This window comes from Cebidichthys violaceus, unplaced genomic scaffold (assembly GCF_023349555.1).
Source record: "Cebidichthys violaceus isolate CVI_PGR_0920_01 unplaced genomic scaffold, fCebVio1.0.p SCAF_25, whole genome shotgun sequence".
Taxonomy (NCBI): Eukaryota; Metazoa; Chordata; class Actinopteri; order Perciformes; family Stichaeidae; genus Cebidichthys; species Cebidichthys violaceus.
The window spans coordinates 4,504,361-4,522,555 of NW_027176428.1; the positions used below are offsets into that span (position 1 = coordinate 4,504,361).

At 41.4% G+C, this 18,195-nt stretch overlaps 1 protein-coding gene across 1 annotated transcript; it reads right to left on the reverse strand.

Moving 5' to 3' along the window:
• Positions 1 to 9,805: 9,805 nt before the first annotated feature.
• LOC137879475 (keratin, type II cytoskeletal 8-like) lies at positions 9,806 to 15,771 on the reverse strand. The gene is made up of 9 exons (XM_068720214.1): positions 15,246 to 15,771; positions 13,548 to 13,756; positions 12,575 to 12,635; positions 12,343 to 12,438; positions 12,043 to 12,207; positions 11,793 to 11,918; positions 11,424 to 11,644; positions 11,259 to 11,299; positions 9,806 to 10,642 (listed from the first exon to the last, which is right to left on the reverse strand). The coding sequence occupies exons 1-9, from the start codon at positions 15,690 to 15,692 to the stop codon at positions 10,359 to 10,361; spliced, it is 1,650 nt and encodes a 549-aa protein (XP_068576315.1). The 5' UTR covers positions 15,693 to 15,771; the 3' UTR covers positions 9,806 to 10,358.
• Positions 15,772 to 18,195: the final 2,424 nt, after the last annotated feature.

Sequence of the window (18,195 nt, forward strand, 5' to 3'; positions counted from 1 at the left end):
GCATCCACAATGGTAAATGTTCTTCCTTACTACAGATTTTGATCCTCTATCAGTCAGCAGCCTACGCCCCAAGCCTGCAGAGGAATTCAGACCTGTTACTCAAGCTTAGAACATCTTTCATTTTCTTTTTTTCTTTTTTTAAACCCCCCATGAATGCTAGTTCACACCTCATTGTATTTTTTGTCATTTTGACACTAAGCCTTTGGCCTGAGTGTTTCTGTTGACATCAATCTGAGCTGAAAAATTTGAGAAACATATTTGACATTTCAAACAGTAGACCAGGGGTATTCAATTAACGTTCCAAAAGGTCCAGATTGAGAAAATCTCCTCGGGCAAAGGTCCAGAACATTACTTGCGCTATTTAGTGCCATACATATATATTCAAGAAGCCTAGTAGTAGTAACAACATCTCTGTGTAGCCAAGAACTGTCAAATCAAATAAAGAAAGTACACATCAATTACATTTTAACAATTATTATTCTCAGTTTTCACATTTAACTTGATGGATTATAAATAATACATAGAAATACATAAATAAATGTTCTTCTCATTTCAAGTAAAATAAGGGCTGGATTAAGAATAACCGACATAACAGAAAGCTTTTGAAAAATGTGCATCTTCATTTTAGAAAAATTAATTTCACTGAATTGCTCTGCAGCTTTAAATTCAGTTCAACTTAATTTAACTTCAGGTGTGAAGTGATGTCAATCAAAAAAGCCACACTATTATATTTTTCTCATCTTCTAACAAGAGAAATGTGTGAGCATTGACTTTATCTGTGGTTATTAAACCACTTGTTTCAGCTCTATCCTCTCTGTTAACATCATTGTTGGTCAATGAATTAACGTGTTAAGATTCTGATCATATTGGGCTCTTAGATTTATTTTCTGTGACTCAATTTCAGATGTGAGTGGGTACGTTAAACTTGCTCAAAAGAGTTGTGCTTTGTCTCGTAGTAACGCTTCACATTACTGCTTTTAATAATCGTCACGGCCTCTGAACATATGAGACACACTGGTGTTAAACTGTCCGTGTGAAGAATTCACCAATAAGAGTCTGTTCATTCTTGGACTCTGGTCTTTCTGACATCATGTGAAATAACTTCTCTGACTCACGTAATAATTCTCCTACTCCTCGTTCTCATTCCTCGTCTCCACCGTGTGTGTACATCTCACTCGAGTCTGGAAACTTGTCAGAATACTCATATTTGATTGGCTGAGCTGCATCAAGTGATGGGATTTACGCCGCTGAACAAGTGCCATAAAGGCTGAAAAAGCTGTGCCGGTTAAAATACAAGTGCTCCGTCAAAATGTAATAATTCTCAATTATCTATCGTTTTTAGGTCCTAGGTCCGGATACGGACCGCTGTCCGCCTATTAGTGACCCCTGCTCTACATGCTCCCCCTTGGTAACATCATGGTCTCCATTTCCACTGCTATGGTGACATCTCCACCAAATCCATCACCCCCACCCCCCACTCCAATATCACCAACTGCCTCAAAGACATAAACACCTGGATGCAAGCCAACTTTCTCAAACTCAACAGTGACAAATCGGAAATACTCATTATCTGCTCCAAATCACTAAACAAATCCCACCACAACTTCTCCCTCTGCTTTGATGGCACCACCGTTCCTGCTTCCACACATATCCATAAGCTTGGTATCATTTTTGATCAAACCCTCTCCTTTGAACACCACGTCAATCACATCACAAAAAATGCCTTCTTTCATCTAAAAACATTGCCCGTCTACGCCTCTCCTTCTTCCCTTCCTCGGCCTCTGAAACACTCATCCTTGCCTTCATCACCTCTCGACTGGACTACTGCAACAGTCCAGCCAAAATCATCAACAAACTACAATACATCCAAAACTCAGCTGCCCGTCTGCTCTCCTACTCCCACACCAGAGATCACATCCCCCCACTCCTTTAAAACCTCCACTGGCTCCCCATCCAGCCAAAGAATACAGTTCAAGATTCTCCTCATTACATACAAAGCTCTTCACAACCTAGTCACTTCATAAGTCTAGGACCTCCTGCACAGACACACTCCCACCTGCAACCTCAGATCCACCGATGCCAACCTCCTCTGTTCAAGCACCAAACCCGGAGGGACAGGGCCTTCTTCATTGCTGCCCCCTCCCTCTGGAACCCCCCCTCCCACACACACACACACACACACCCAAGACATTCTCCGTCACTCGCCACTTTCAAAACTGCAATTAATACTCACCTATTTGAATCTGCTTTTAACCTGTGATGCTAGTTGTGTATGTTTTTGCTTTGTTTATTTCTGTTATAATGTCATCTCTCTGCCTTGTTTATATTGTTAATGCTTTTATTGTTTCTTTCTCTACCATGTAAAGTGCCTTTGAGTCCCTTTTTAAAGCCCTATACAAATAAAATGTATTATTGATATTAGTATTATTCTCTTTTATAATGACTCACTCAGACAGAACAAACAGGGTTATGCAACTTTGCCGCTGTTTTTTTATCGTGTCTGTTGATCTTACAATTTGTGATTGGCACACTGTTGAGTTATGACTCTAAGCAACTCTGTAAACATCTCCAGAGGTTGGATACCATCCATCATTTAGAGCTACACACCCTTGAGGCAGGGCAGCTTAGTTATGTCAGATCATAACTTAGATACGTAGTTGGAACCAGACTGGTTGGTCTAGCTGTTAGGTTCCCCTGACTTAAGCAGTAATTTCATAAAAAGTTCCCTTTTCTCCCTCAAGAGATGCCTGAACGAGAACGAGATGCCTGAACGACCTGTCAATCAGTTTTAATGGAAGATTGACAGTTCAAACTAAAAGTTGTTTGGAATTCTTGAGAGGTGTGCAGCACTGAAGTTGTGAATAACATACCAGTTTGTACATACATACAAGGTTTGTCCTGTTAACCTTCATTTGTTCGAATATTTTTTGCAAACCATTATGTATCTGCTATGGCCAAAATAATCTGTATAACTGCATCCTGTCACCTGCTAGTTGTTATTAAGTACAGTGTGCAGGACAGACAGCACATGGCAGGATCATCACCAACCAGTACTCCTATGATGGAAAACATGGCCCTGGGTTTGTCAACTAGATTATTAATTTGTTTTTTTACACAAAGTAAGTGAGCCTGCCAACTAAGGCAGGTTGCTCAAGTTGCATTTGCTGCATTAACATATGACATTTTACATTGCACCGTTACAACCTGGCGGTCCATTCAAGCTTTTGAAAATGCCCAGCTCTTCTCCCTCTGCCACTGCTGCTGCTTTATTGTTGTGTAGGTCTACACCCATTATTGCTGCTAATCTTTAATCAGCTTCATCATCATCCCTGCATCCACCAGTATAGCTTGGCATTTACTATACTGCTTTACTGTTTTCACTGTTACTTACTTTCCTATGTGAGTTGATTAACTGATCTTAATTTGCACCAGATGAACACAATATCAACTAAACAAACAAAGGTCTTAACAACAAATTTGACACAGAGCCCTTCAGGGCCACACAATTAGGGGACACGGCAGGACCAGCCTTACTTGCATTAAATGCAAGAATCTGTTGGACGAGGAAGATAAAACGAAGACTGAAATTATGATTCAAACCTGTGTTACAGTCAGACAAAATGAGCTAAATATATGGCTTCAGTGAACCTTTTTTGTGAAGGGAGTTGTGGATCTGAAAACAGATGATCAGGGAACATGTTGAATTTAATGATAGCTTTGGATATACACTCACTTGCCATATTATTAGGTACACCTGTACAACAACAACTCTGCCATAAATTCTATTTTTACAAAGCCTATACATGTTCTTTTTTGTTGAAAATGTCAGAGGTGATAATTTAACTTTTTGTTAATTATTAGGGTTGTGGTGGTTGTTGTGTCATATTGAGCTTCTAATATTTAAGTAAACCTTTACTTTATTTTAGATTAACTTTACCTCTCAAATGCTACTATATTGTGAATTGTATTTGATTCTTCAGAAAGCAACAGCTGTTTTGTTGTTGCATACTTTGGTTTTAACCCAAGAAAAGGGGCACACCTCAACCAGGCATCCAGAATGTTAAAAGCTCTTCCTTACTACAGATTTGTATCCTCTATCTGTCAGCAGCCTACGCCCCGAGCCTGCAGAGGAATTCAGACCTGTTGCTCGAGCTTAGAACATCTTTTTTTTCATGCTTTAAAACACTTGTCAGTCTTGTACCTTTGATATCAAGTCCTGTAGAGACAAATCCTACATGAGACAAATTGACAAGAGGATAAAACATATTGCCGCTGGTGTAGTTTTAGTGCATTGAGACGATTAAATCTGACAGTTTACATGACTAAATCATAAAACCCTGGAGGGACATCAAACATTAATGGTTTTTTTAACAAGTTAGTCATGATGTTTCTTTTTTGGAATTTAGTAGAAAGTGAATCAGAACAAATGATGTGTCTTGTTATTTGATGAGCTCACGGACTGCCTCACAGACAACTCACCTGTTCTTTTGTAATCACACTGTGTGTGTGTGTGTGTGTGTGTGTGTGTGTGTGTGTGTGTGTGTTGTTGGCCAGGTCCTTGAATACAGATAAACTGCTAAAACATGAATGAGAATAGTAAGCATTATTAAAATAAAGCTCCATAAAGAATAGAAAATATATTATTATTAATAATATTGAACAAATAAAAGACCACTATTACTACAGTTTGCAGATTAACAAAAAAAAAGTGTGTAAATTTCAGAAAAGATAACCTCTATAAAGGACAAAGGGCTTAACGTTAAGCATACAACATCTGCCTGCAGGCAGTTGGATGAAGAGGTAAGAAGAGCATTCCCTTGATTTTCTTTTCTCATTGAGGTGTGTGCATGTGTACTCTGGACTCTAACCTACTACACAAGGATGTATTGTTTGGATTAAATTCCATAAAGGTAAAACTGAAACCTGTAAAAACACATTCACCCCAGTTTAGGCTGAGGAATGTGATGCTCATAAATCAGTCACAGTAATGCAGACAAGGTTCTTTCAATGTTCTTGTTTTATTCTCGTCACTGTAGCCTCACCCCATACCTTGCACTCATGTATCTGGTAATTCTACTGTATGTTGTTTCGGTGTTTATTTGTTATGGCTTATTTTTTTTTCTGTACTTGCCACTTTGACAAAGGTTATATTCATAAGTGCAGATTTGGAAAGGGTGAAACAGCGAACACCAAGGTGGGCTTTTGACAGTTTTAGTTCAACATAGTGGCCTGCAGCATTGACAATTCTGCCTGCTCCAACAAGAACAGTGCACAGTTCAGGTCAGCAGGACTGCAGAGAGGGGAAGGCTGTGTGACCAAGGTGTGTCATCTCTAGAGTAGTAGTAGAGTATAGCTCCATGCCTCGTAGGGGCAGTTTGGACAACAACTTGAATGAATAAAGGTTGAAATGTGTTTAATAAAATGCATTTTACTGAATTAATTAAATAAGTTTTTGGATTCAGCAATTGGTTTGTTTATATTGTAACCAGCAGACCTTCATGCAAAACCACCGGCAGCTGCAGCAGCATAGATTGGTGTGTGTTACAGAACAGTATGTCTGTGTAGCAGAAGCTGTCTGAGCAGATTCCTCTGCAGGGCAAACAGACTGGCTCCCAAAAGACACTCAAAGGTCTAAGTCAATCACAAACAGATAAGAAGAAGTTAAAAGGTTACTGCAGGGTGTACACCTCATGCCAAATGTATTTTTTTTTGTATTTGTACCATCAATAACTATAAAACGAATCTGTGGACACAATTGCAACCATGCAATTTATAGCCTTTGAACAAAATATTAGTTCTATGAAATTATCTGTACTGTTCATCAGCTGACCATGAAGAGCAGCTCAAAGTTTGAATGGGATTGAGCAAATTGACTTCATTACACAAAATTAGTCAGAACTGCAATCTGAACAATGGCTTCGAGGAAATCTTTGCTTTTACTTGTAGAATATTACAGTTCTACACTTTGCCTTTAATTACTCTTAATTTTGAGTTTGGACTAGTACTCTTTGTTCCACTTACTGTCTCTGATAGCTGTAGTTACTTCACAGTTACAATTTCTTGCTATGGCTTAGATGCAGCACCTTCAACGTTGAAATACTGAAGACGCATCGTTTTTCAGAATTATTATTTCTACCTTTGATAGCTTTAGTTTGTCACACTTACTGCCTTAAAGCACAAGCTCCCTGATTAACTCATTATATCTTGTTTGTTTTATCCATGAAAAGAGTTAGTGCTGGACTTATTGATTGGAACTAAACTGCACAACATTTAGAAATAAAGCATTGCAAAGTGAGAGAACACAAGCAAATACAGAAACATGCTACAAAAACAGAAAACAACTAGAGGGGTGCTCTCAGTAGAGTGCAGATCTCCATCAGGTGTGTCTGCAAGGACAACTGCTGTATTGTGTGACTGAATGAATTCAACCAACAACTGGCCAACTCTCAATGTGTTGCTATAGTTTGTGGCTCATTAAGCAAAGTTGTATCCGTTTTAACATTTTGATTGCATGATTCAGATATTATAGCAGATATTTGCTGTTAATCAAGTGCTGATTACTGGCCTATCAAATCAAATAATGGTAGCCTACATATTATCTGAATCATGCAATCAGAACATTTGATCAAAAACAAAATTGAATGACGTTAGCTCATTTTTAGCTCACAGCTCATGTCATGTGTATTCAAACACAATGAAATGCTTGCGCAATGTGGCACTCTCTGCAGTACACAATGTGCACACATTCCCAGACAACAGCAACAACAAAGAAACATCACACACAGTATATATTATACAGTGATACAGTGAGACATTACATTTGCGGTGAATATGGGTGCGCCATCTGTTTAGCAACCTGACTGCCTGAGGAGAGAAGGAATGAGAACAAAGCGAAGTAGCTCATCTCATCTTCGTCTGCTTATCTGGGATCGGGTCGCGGGGGCAACAGCTCCAGCAGGGGACCCCAAACTTCCCTTTCCCGGGCCACATCAGCCAGCTCTGACTGGGGGATCCCGAGGCGCTCCCAGGCCAGTTTGGAGATATAGTCCCTCCACCTGGTCCTGGGCCTCCCTCGGGGTCTCCTCCCAGCTGGTCGTGCCTGGAACACCTCCCTAGGGAGGCGCCCAGGTGGCATCCTCACCAGATGCCCGAACCACCTCAACTGGCTCCGTTCCACGCAAAGAAGCAGCGGCTCTACTCCGAGTCGGATGACCGAACTTCTCACCCTATCTCTAAGGGAGATGCCAGCCACCCTCCTGAGGAAACCCATTTCGGCCGTTTGTACCCGCGATCTAATTCTTTCGGTCATGACCCAGTCCACATGACCATAGGTGAGGGTAGGAACGAAGATTGCTAGGTAGATAAAGAGCTTTGGCTTGCGGCTCAGCTCTCTTTTCTTCACAACGGTGCGGTAGAGCGACTGCAATACCGCCCCAGCTGCTCCGATTCTCCGGCCAATCTCACGTTCCATTGTTCCCTCACTCGCGAAAAAGACCCCGAGGTACTTGCACTCCTTCACTTGGGGTAAGGACTCATTCCCTACCCGGAGTGGGCAATCCACCGGTTTCCTGCTGAGAACCATGGCCTCAGATTTAGAGGTGCTGATCCTCATCCCAACCGCTTCACACTCTGCTGCGAACCGATCCAGTGAGTGCTGGAGGTCACAGCCCGATGAAGATATCAGGACCACATCATCTGCAAAAAGCAGCGATGCAATCCTCAGCCCACCGAACTGTAAACACTCCTCCCCACGACTACGCCTCGATATCCTGTCCATGAATACCACAAACAGGATTGGTGACAAAGCGCAGCCCTGGCGGAGGCCAACCCTCACCGGAAACGAGTCCGACTTACTACCGAGAACCCGGACACAGCTCTCGCTTTGGGCATACAGGGATTGGATGGCCCCCAGAAGTGGCTCCCTCACCCCATACTCCCGCAGCACCTCCCACAGTATCTCCCGGGGGACCCGGTCATACGCCTTCTCCAGGTCCACAAAACACATGTAGACCGGATGGGCATATTCCCAAGCCTGCTCCAGGATCCTTGCGAGGGGAAACATCCAAGTTGGGAAACATCCAAGCTGTATACAGTAAGGATGGGACTCTGTTGACTTCAACTGAGGGGGTAATCGGGCGGTGGAAGGAGCACTTTGAGGAACTCCTGAATCCGACTAATACGCCCTCTATTGTAGAGGCAGAGCTGGAGGCTGATGGGGGAGCATCATCAATTTCCCTGGTGGAAGTCACTGAGGTAGTCAAACAACTCCACAGTGGCAAAGCCCCAGGGATTGATGAGATCCGTCCAGAAATGCTGAAGGCACTGGGTGTGGAGGGACTGTCTTGGATGACACGTCTCTTCAACATTGTGTGGAGGTCTGGGACGGTGCCTAGGGAGTGGCAGACCGGGGTGGTGGTTCCCCTGTTCAAAAAGGGGGACCAGAGGGTGTGTGCCAATTACCGAGGTATCACACTACTCAGCCTCCCTGGTAAAGTCTACTCCAAGGTGCTGGAAAGGAGGGTTCGGCCGATAGTCGAACCTTGGATTGAAGAGGAACAATGCAAATTCCGTCCTGGCCGTGGAACAACGGACCAGCTCTTCACTCCGAAAGCGGAGTAGCTGTCTTTTCTGTCCATTTTGCTCTGTGCCACTTGCAGCCTTTCTGTATTTTGTTTACACTGTGATGTTGCTTTTAGCTTGTACATAATTTTGTATGAGTCCTTCTTTTAGCTCTGATGCCAACACATGCTCTATTTCCTTCAGTAAAAGCAGAGTCAGTATGAACCACCACAGATTTTAATACAGGCACAGTTTGTGTTTTGAGCAGGTTATTTTTAAGCACGATAATACTCGAGGTGGGGTTTTCGTTTTAGGTCATCTCTTACAGCTATTGCTGTGAACATATTTCTGTTTAAAGAATGCCCTCTGTGATACCATGTTCATGCAGTAAATTAATCACGCCTTCAAATCTGAAAAATCTCCATTCTGCCTGAGTGTATGTCAGCAGCCACAGTTCTGTGAGGAGCGATGAACGGTGGGTGGTACTGTGGGATTTGTGCAGTTTTTTGTCTTAAACTTCATGAAAGGTTGTGTATGCTTGGGTGCGGCACCACCACCCAATTCATGTTCAAACCTGTTCTTCCAGGGCTGCAAAGGCCTCTTAAGTAGGCATTTGCTGAGTGAGAAAAATACCTTTTACCTCAAATAAATCACATATTACTTTAGTACACACACACATAGACTCTCACAGTTTGCCTGAATTGCTATGTTGTATTCCTTGATACAACTCTTGGCATATTTTAATTAGACTGCATGTTGGATTCGTTTGTTTTGCATGTGCTTTGTTTGAACTTAACATTCATACTTTTTTACAGAAAGGGCTTAAAAGGGGTTTGGACCATGACCTTTGCTGACATTTTAAAGGAATGCATGACCTTCAATGCGTTTTGTGAAAGGGAAACCTCTGCAATTAGCCTATAACAGGACTGAGGCAAGCAGGGACTCGTCAGAAAATTGTTTAGACCATCATATAAGTTTTATTTTTGAAAGCTGTTGAAAGTACAACTTACTTGTGTGTGTATGTGTAGGTGTGTGCATTTGTGTGTTTTTGTGTGTGTTGACACACCAGAATGTCCCTTCAGGACAATTTTAAATGTGTTTGCCAACACACTGTCTTTCATATTTTTGTAAATATTCTCCTCATTTTGAGAGGTTTGTTATGTTTTTAAAAAATAATTGAAAGAGTGCAACTACATCAAACTTACATAGAACCTTACAATTCAACAAAACACACAAGAACACCATGTAAAATAAAATTTGAAGAACATTTATTGTCGGACAAACAGGACTCCAGGTGTTGCCAACAGTAGCACATGCACCAAAAAATGTTTTTTGCTAAGCAGAAGTCATGATGGCTTTTGTGACAGATTTTAAACTGTTTAGGTACAGCAGGTTTAGCATAACAAGCTCAGCACGGCAATGGTTTATTTCACCAAATTACTCCTATCAGCAGTATTGATGTGACAGCAGTGCATTAAATGACTCAACCGACAAGATAGAGCAGCAGAGGAAAGCACATACAATAGCGCCACTTGCTGGCTAAACAAGTGTGGTGAAGGAGCCAGCGCAGTGACGAGTTGCAGTTGACAGTAAAGAATTTACAGAAACCTGAACAAAGACTCATGCAGTGTCACCTCTTCATTAAAAATATCTGTAGGAAAGTTGCTTACAGAAGAAATATTATTTGGTGAAAGCACATCAGTAAATAACTGAATGATAAAGCAGAGTCTGTGTGCTTTTTCTTAACTTCCAAGACCAAAATCATCAATCATAAATCTGACAAAACAGGAATAAACACATCACTCCTCAGCCACAGCTTCAGCCTCCCCCTGCTCCTGCTCCTGCTCCTTCTTCTTCTCCACGGCCGCTGGCTCCTCGATTGCTACCTGCTGGTTCTCCTCCTCCTCCTTCTTCTCCTCGGTCTTGACCACCACGGTTTCTGTCTTGGTGATTGTAGTGCTCTTCACTGTTGCTCCGTTGAGGGCATCGACCGAACCGCTGCTGGCCCTGACTCCACCGAAGGAGCAGCTGACGTAGGAAGGTGTTCGAGAGCTCTCCAGGCCGTAGGCATTGTAGTTCATAGCTGCACATTCAGAAATAAAATGCAATCATTAACACAGACATACAGTAGTGGGGGAAAGGGAGGTAAATGAGGTGATATTTGGATGAACACATATTTTTGTGTCTGCAAAGGATTGGTAGGAGTGCTTCTTAGAAATCAACTGATGTGGGCCAAAAAAGACTATTGAGAGCTTGCATGTGATTTAAGTCCATCTAAATTAACTTACATTTAATTATCAGTACAACTACTTTATATGAGAAAGAATGCAGATCTTTTTACTTTTCACACACCCATCACATTGAAAACACGATTTGCCGAACATTTAACACAAGTGCAGACCCTGAGAGCAGATTTGCAGGTGTAATTAAGTGATGTGTGGTTGAAAGTTGTGGAAAATATGTAAGATGTCCAACATTTTTATAAAAGGTGTCTGACCAGAGATCATATTACAGTATACGTGTTGTGGATGACCTGATGTCACCCTTTTAGATACCAGTATGCAATGTTGATGATTGTATGAAGAGTTTTGATGAGTAGCTTTAATAGTTTAATAGTTTATTAAAAGTTCTTCATGTGTTATACTGTAACATGGCGAAACCACTTTAAATGTTTGTACCAAGGTAGAACATGAACTTACAAGTTTGCTTGGATATATTGGTCTTGATTCCAGTTGCTAACCTGTAGAGAAAAACAGAAAAAGATAGGAGCAAGCAGAATATCATGAGATATACACAATAATATTCATGCAAAAAGATATTTCTCATCAGCTCCACAAGGTGGTGCTTTCACAGCAACAGCTTACCTGTACTCCTCTCCTTCCAGCAGCTTCCTGTAAGTGGCAATCTCAATGTCCAGAGCCAGCTTCACATTCATTAGTTCCTGGTACTGGCGGACTTGAAGGGCCATGTCCTGCTTGGCTCTCTGGAGTGCTTCCTCCAGATCTCTGATGCGAAGTTTAGCGTCCTTCACTGCCAGCTCACCACGCTCCTCAGCCTCTGCGATTTGAGCTTCCAAACTGTTTCGCTAGAGAAAAGGCAGAGAGTGAAGTGTAGTACAAACACCCTATAGTCTTAATAAGACCAAGGAGTTATCAAATCAAAGACATTAAAGACTAAATCATATTACAGTCAAATTTGTATAAATACACAAAACTGAAATTTGTAGCTCTCACCTGTGATTTAACCATGTCAATTTCAGACTGCAGCCTCATTATCCTGCGGTTCATGTCAGCAATCTCAGCTTTGGTTGACTTCACGTCATCACCATATTTACCTGCTGACTGCTGCATCTCTGCATACTGGTACAGACAGGGACAAGTCAGACTGACACATCAAAATGCACCATGTATGGTTTAGTTGTTGATGTTTGATTTTAGCCACATTCTTAGGAAGGTTTTGTTTTGACAAAAATAGTGGTCTCACCTTAGTCTGGTACCATGACTCAGCCTCGGCTCTGCTACGGTTGGCGATGTCTTCGTACTGGGCACGCACTTCTGCAATGATGGCGTCCATGTCAAGGTTACGGCTGTTGTCCATCTCCACCACAACAGATGTGTCCTTGATCTGGCTCTGCAGCTCATGGATTTCCTACACAGGATAATGCAAAAAACACGAGCAGAGAAAAAAATGGGAAAACATGAAAATGCTCTTTGTTTTAAGGTGACATATGGTTAAATTAATTAATATTTTTTGCGCCACTGACAAGTGAAATAAAGTAATTACTGTGTCATAGATCTGCCTCAGGAACTCAATCTCATCAGAGAGCCCATCCAGTTTGGCTTCCAGCTCCACTTTGATCATATAGGCTGCATCAGTGTCCTGCACAGAAAAGGCTACACTGAGAATATTCATCGGTGCATGCAGCCCCGGTCTTTAAATGACCATTGTGTGGAATCATTCTGCTCAAAGGCTTATTGCAGATTCAAGATCAAGAATATGTTGGACCTAAACTGACCTTCTTTAAGAGGACAAAGTTGTTCTCACACTCATTGCGCTTGTTGATCTCATCCTCATACCTGGAAAAAAAGATAATTTTACTGTAAGATAAGCCTTTAAATCAGAAAGAATTATAATTATTTACAGAATTGTATTCTAATCTTTTCAGTCTCCTCATTTGATCAACATGTAGCACATCTATGTATATGCAAAAGCTGAAAAAAGGTTTAATCAAAATGTAGCAAAACCTGCAATAACAGTAGTTGTCACTTGGGGGTAGCTTAAACAAGATGTAAACTCAGACACTCAAACTCAGGATATGAAGAGCAACATTAGAATTAATTTGGAGTGATTCTGATCACCTGGTGAATCACTTCAATGTTAGCTCTCCTTTTAGCTCTCGTCACTGCTGAGGGAAATTTATCTTTATCTGCTATATGCTCCATGTTCACCAGCTAGTGGCTAATTTTGTTTTGTCGTTTGATGCTGGGAAGTTTGCGTACAGTAAGTTTCCATGCTGCCTACTGCTGCAGAAAATGTCCCTGATTAAAGCGGTGAGAGTGAATTAAAACCATAAAGTTGCGGAATCAAAGCAAAGAACTGAAAAACGCTTAAATGCTGAGAGGTACACACATGTATTTTTTTCCATTGTGAATAGAAAAATGTTGTCTTGGAATAGAAAAAAAATACATATAACAGTTTTGATTAGTGCAGCTGCAAAATAAAAATGGAATCAAATAGATGTGGTTTCCTCCAAAGCTATCTGCATCTAAAGGAACAGATTTCTGTCAGTGGAAAGAAAACTGAGATTTGACTGAATGTACAGTTGTTTGTTAAAGACATCTGCCTGCTGCGACTGAAAAGAGAGCTGTGAGAGTGAACCAAAACTGTACAGTTGAGCTGAAACATCAAATCCATTGTTAACAATATTGATTATAGCCACATTAAGGATTAGGGTAACACTGAAGGTTGAAATACTCTACCCTACTCACTTGTTTTTGAAGTCCTCAACCAGGCCCGTCATGTGATGCAGGTCGGACTCAAGTTTGAATTTTTCATGACTTAAGTTGTCTAGCTGCTTACGCAGGTTGGCAATGTAGGCTTCGAACATGGCATCCACGTTTGAGCGAGACGTGGTCTGTTCCTGCACAAGTTTCCACTTGGTCTCGAGCATTTTGTTCTGCTGTTCTAGAAAGCGTACCTGCAGACAGACAAAAATGAATGATGAATAAAAAAGAGGTAAATATTCAGAAATTACTTGTCTTGATGGTTAAAGAATGGAGAAATGGTAATGCACTACTTGTTTTCTAACAGCAAAACAAAATACATAACTCTATGTAATAATGTATGGTGGTCATCTACTGCGTGTGTGTGTGTGTGTGTGTGTGTGTGTGTGTGTGTGTGTGTGTGTGTGTGTGTGTACAGAGAAAAAATGCATGTAAAAAGAAGGTGGGCATGTGAATGGATTCACTTTGTTGTTTGCTGATGGACAAAGAACCACATAAAGTTTGACTGAACAAAAATGACTAATTGAGCTCTAAATGTCACATCAATTACTCCTCATTCATTTGTCATTCATAATGCCACTTTTCGACACAAAGAGGCACTGTGTCCCGGTTTCCCATTTACAACTCTTCTATTGAGCGTCTAGTGCAGGGTGGGGTCCAGCTACCACTCAGCAAACATGATAAGAGACACACAGGTCTGTGTGAGTGTGTGCCATATCACGATGGTATGCAAGCTTGTGAATAATTTGTTTCAACGTGATTGATTTACAGCTTAACGTCTAGCCTACATTGCTGAGTGGGGGGGGGCTCCTTAAACAAGAATGTCCCAATGGGCTATTAAAGAATCTGATCAATCTCAGGTGGTTGAGAGTGCACACTTCTGTCTGATAAAATAACTAATAATCATATATATACTGTATATATACATATAATCATATAGAATCAGTAAAAAAAATTATAGTGAGTGCATAACAATGGTTTATGCTACTATCAAGAAAATTGCTAAATTATACAGCTTCATTAAGAGAGCATTATTGAGATAACTGACAGCGTTCTGTTCTGATCTACTCCACTCAGTAAGCTTCTCTCTTGGCCACGCCCACTCTTTTTTTCTTTGTACAGTTTGTACAGGCTGTGATTATTCTGTAAGTTTAATTTAAAAATAACACAACACATATGATTTTGCAAAAGAGCACACCTGACACTACTTTCATAACCACTACATCTCTTTTTTGTGCAGGATATTGCTCATATTGGAATGCACCCCTTCAAACAAACTTTGCTCTGCACTTCATCCCAGCCCAATGTGATCTGTATCCAGGTTGATCCTCTTATCGGAGCTCTATGATCTCACCTGAGAGTGAAAACATGTGAGGAAGCTACATTACTCAAAACAGTCTGTATCCTCCACAGTATCACCATGCATGGCTTTTAGCAGATGCTATTTTGTTACACAGTTTTCACTATTATGAAATCAGGCCTCTTTCACATTGAGATATTTTTGCTTGTAATTTTCTCAGAAGTTCCTGAGGTTTTTTTTTCTACTCTGTGTGGAATTTATTAGCTTTATCCAAACAGTCCAAAAGCTGTAAAGTGACATACTGTATGTGCTGTTTGTTGCTATTGTTGCAAGGACAATGGTGTTTATCTTTAATATCTCATCTCAGTCCTGAGCTGACTGACCTTGTCAATGAAGGAAGCAAAGCGGTTGTTGAGGGTCTTGATCTGCTCCTTCTCCTGGGTGCGGACCACCTGGATGTTGGGGTCAATCTCCAGGTTCAGGGGGGCCAGCAGGCTCTTGTTCACAGTCACCGCAGTGATGGGGGCCACCATTTCATTGGCCATACCACCTCCCATACCTCCACCGAAGCCCATATAGCCAAACTCTACTCCCCCTCCTCTTTGTGCAGACCCCCCGGCAATATACCCACCGGCCACTTTAAACCCCCCAGCACCCACAGCAGCACCACTGCTGCCCAGTCCCCCATAGGAGCTGCGGACAGCGCAGCTCTGCCTGCCACCACCCTGGCCACCGTAGCCGGAGAAGGAGCGGCTGCTGTAGCCCTGGGATGGGCCCCCGGAGGAGGACCGAGTGGAGTAGGTGGTGGTCTTCATGGCTCTGATAGACATGGTCACAGAGGGAGTCTGAAGCAATGAGGTGGTGTGAGAGGAGAGACTCTGCAGAGGGAAGGAGAGCCAGGCAGATAGACCCTCCCTGATCCCCAGTGCTATTTATCAGAGCAGGGGAGGGACCCAGCTGAGGTGCGATTGGCTGGTGTCCTCTGCAGGGGAGTGAAGGATGAGGGAATGTTAGGGAAGAAAATGTCATTTATAGTGTGTTGGAGAGAGCACAAGAATTACATAACAGTCACTGTGCCAGTTTCTATAAAACTACTGCAGAAAGACCTTTTTATATCCAAACTGAAAACATTGCAGTGATATACATCACATAACAAACACTGCCAACCTATTTTGCATTCATGAAATGATACTGTACTGTCCTGTACATGTTAGTTGTATCATCTGTACACAACTACCCACACACGCACACACACACACACACACACACACACACATACATATACAGACACATGCAACACCAGAATATAAAGTCAAACCTCGGGTATAATGAACAGGCACATCATTTTATGACCTCCTCTTTACTTTACAACAGTTCTCATGGATGTGACATATTGCAAAGTAAATTGTGGGTGTCCAGTGTGATGTGCTTTGTGGGCTATGTGACTGTATGTCTCATAATTGTGGGAGAACCAGATTTACCCACTGAATATATTCCCCTATCTATATGTGTAAATTGTTTTTGAGCTGACTTGTTGCATCCAATTCTTGCAAGAAACATTTATTACTTTAACAGAAAATATTGAAATAGAAAAAGGTTAACCACAGAAGTACCATCTCAAACTTCAAAGTGAAAAAGCCAGTGTCTTCACGTTGCACAACTAAGGTGCAGCTGGATGTTTCCATTATCAGCTGTGATCGATGGACAGGCAATACACACACACACACACACACACTCACAAACACACACACAGGGACTATTGATGAACATTCCTTTCATATCAGCCAGGTGAAGAGTAAACAGAGTTTGTTTTGTTCTTTTATTCTGAACCCCACCTTAGTCCCGTAAAACACACCATAAAAATACTGGATGGATAGATAGATAGATAGATAGATAGATAGATAGATAGATAGATAGATAGATAGATAGATAGATAGATAGATAGATAGATAGATAGAGTTTCCATGGTTGCAGATATTAAAGATCAAAACACAAATTTTTGGTGAGGCCTTATCATTTCATGACAGTTTTATTTAAAACGAAAAACGAATGAACCCCAACCACCATCTCAAACTGTGGAAATCATGATTAATTTGTCACGTAGCAGATTTATGACTCATGATCTTTTCTGAGCAGTTAGATGACTGTTGCTTAATTGTTGCTCTCTCAATGAACATTTTCAGCACAACCCTTCTCTTTTGTTTTTATGGTTTTGTATGGTTATGAAAAGACTTCACCTATTTACCAGCCATCCCCGTGGTGGAAATTGCAATGTAACAACCTGAAAGGGACTTTCAGGCTTTGGACCGATCAGAAAAATGCATGTTTTGCTTGGCTTGTCTCAAACAGTGACGTGACTCTTCACAATGGAGCTGCTGTGCTAAACTTGGAGGCAACCATATATGTACAAGTCAACCAGTTTTTGTTGTTTCATTAACTCAGCCTCTCCGGCATAGACACCAACCGATGAACAGAGCTGTATTTATTTCATGTTTGATGACATAAATGTGATTGAATTAAATCTACTTCCTCCAGATAAGATCGTTTGTTCTGCAAGAAATTAAGAAGGCAATTTACGAAGCTAACCCTCTGACCTTAAAGTCTCTTGAGAGGCCAGTGATGTTTTGGTTTGTACGAAGCTGCTATATGACACACCAAGTCAGGAATGTGCTGATAGAAACACGTACATGCTATAAGACAGAGAGGATGGGTGGGGGGAAAAGATGAGCAAGTGGGGGGTATGAGAAGACAATTAGCAAAGTTAAGAAACCTATTTCACACATATGAGAGATTGGTTGAGATGTTCCGTGACAATGGGCCAGGATGGTGTACAGTAATCTTAAGCAGGCTGGAGGCTGTAGCGAAGGTGACAACATCAGAAATGCATCTTTACAGTATTGTAATTAAAATAAACTTGATGTATGCAGTGCTTTATGAGCAATATAAACAATACAAAATTAGACTCAAGATTAGGGCTGGAATTGAGGAAATAGTAGAGCAGGGTTATGTAGGAACTGAATTCAAAGGCAAAGAAGACAAGTACTGTAAAATTCTGAATGTGTTTTAAGAGTCCGTCAGTTTCGGTCTTAAAGTTGGACTTTGCAGTAAGGAATTATCAGTAAAATCAGTTATAAAACTCCCTTCCTGCCTCACCCTGTGATTCCTGTTCAAACAGAGAGCCTCCAGAACAGACGTGAAGGAAATACACCAAGGCATGGTGCATGGAGTTGAACAATGTGAGCACACATGTACTCATTGAAACAGAGGCAGGGAGAAACAGAACATGCCGTTCCCATGAGCTTCTTCGCGCTCCTCTCACTTGGTTTTTTTGCC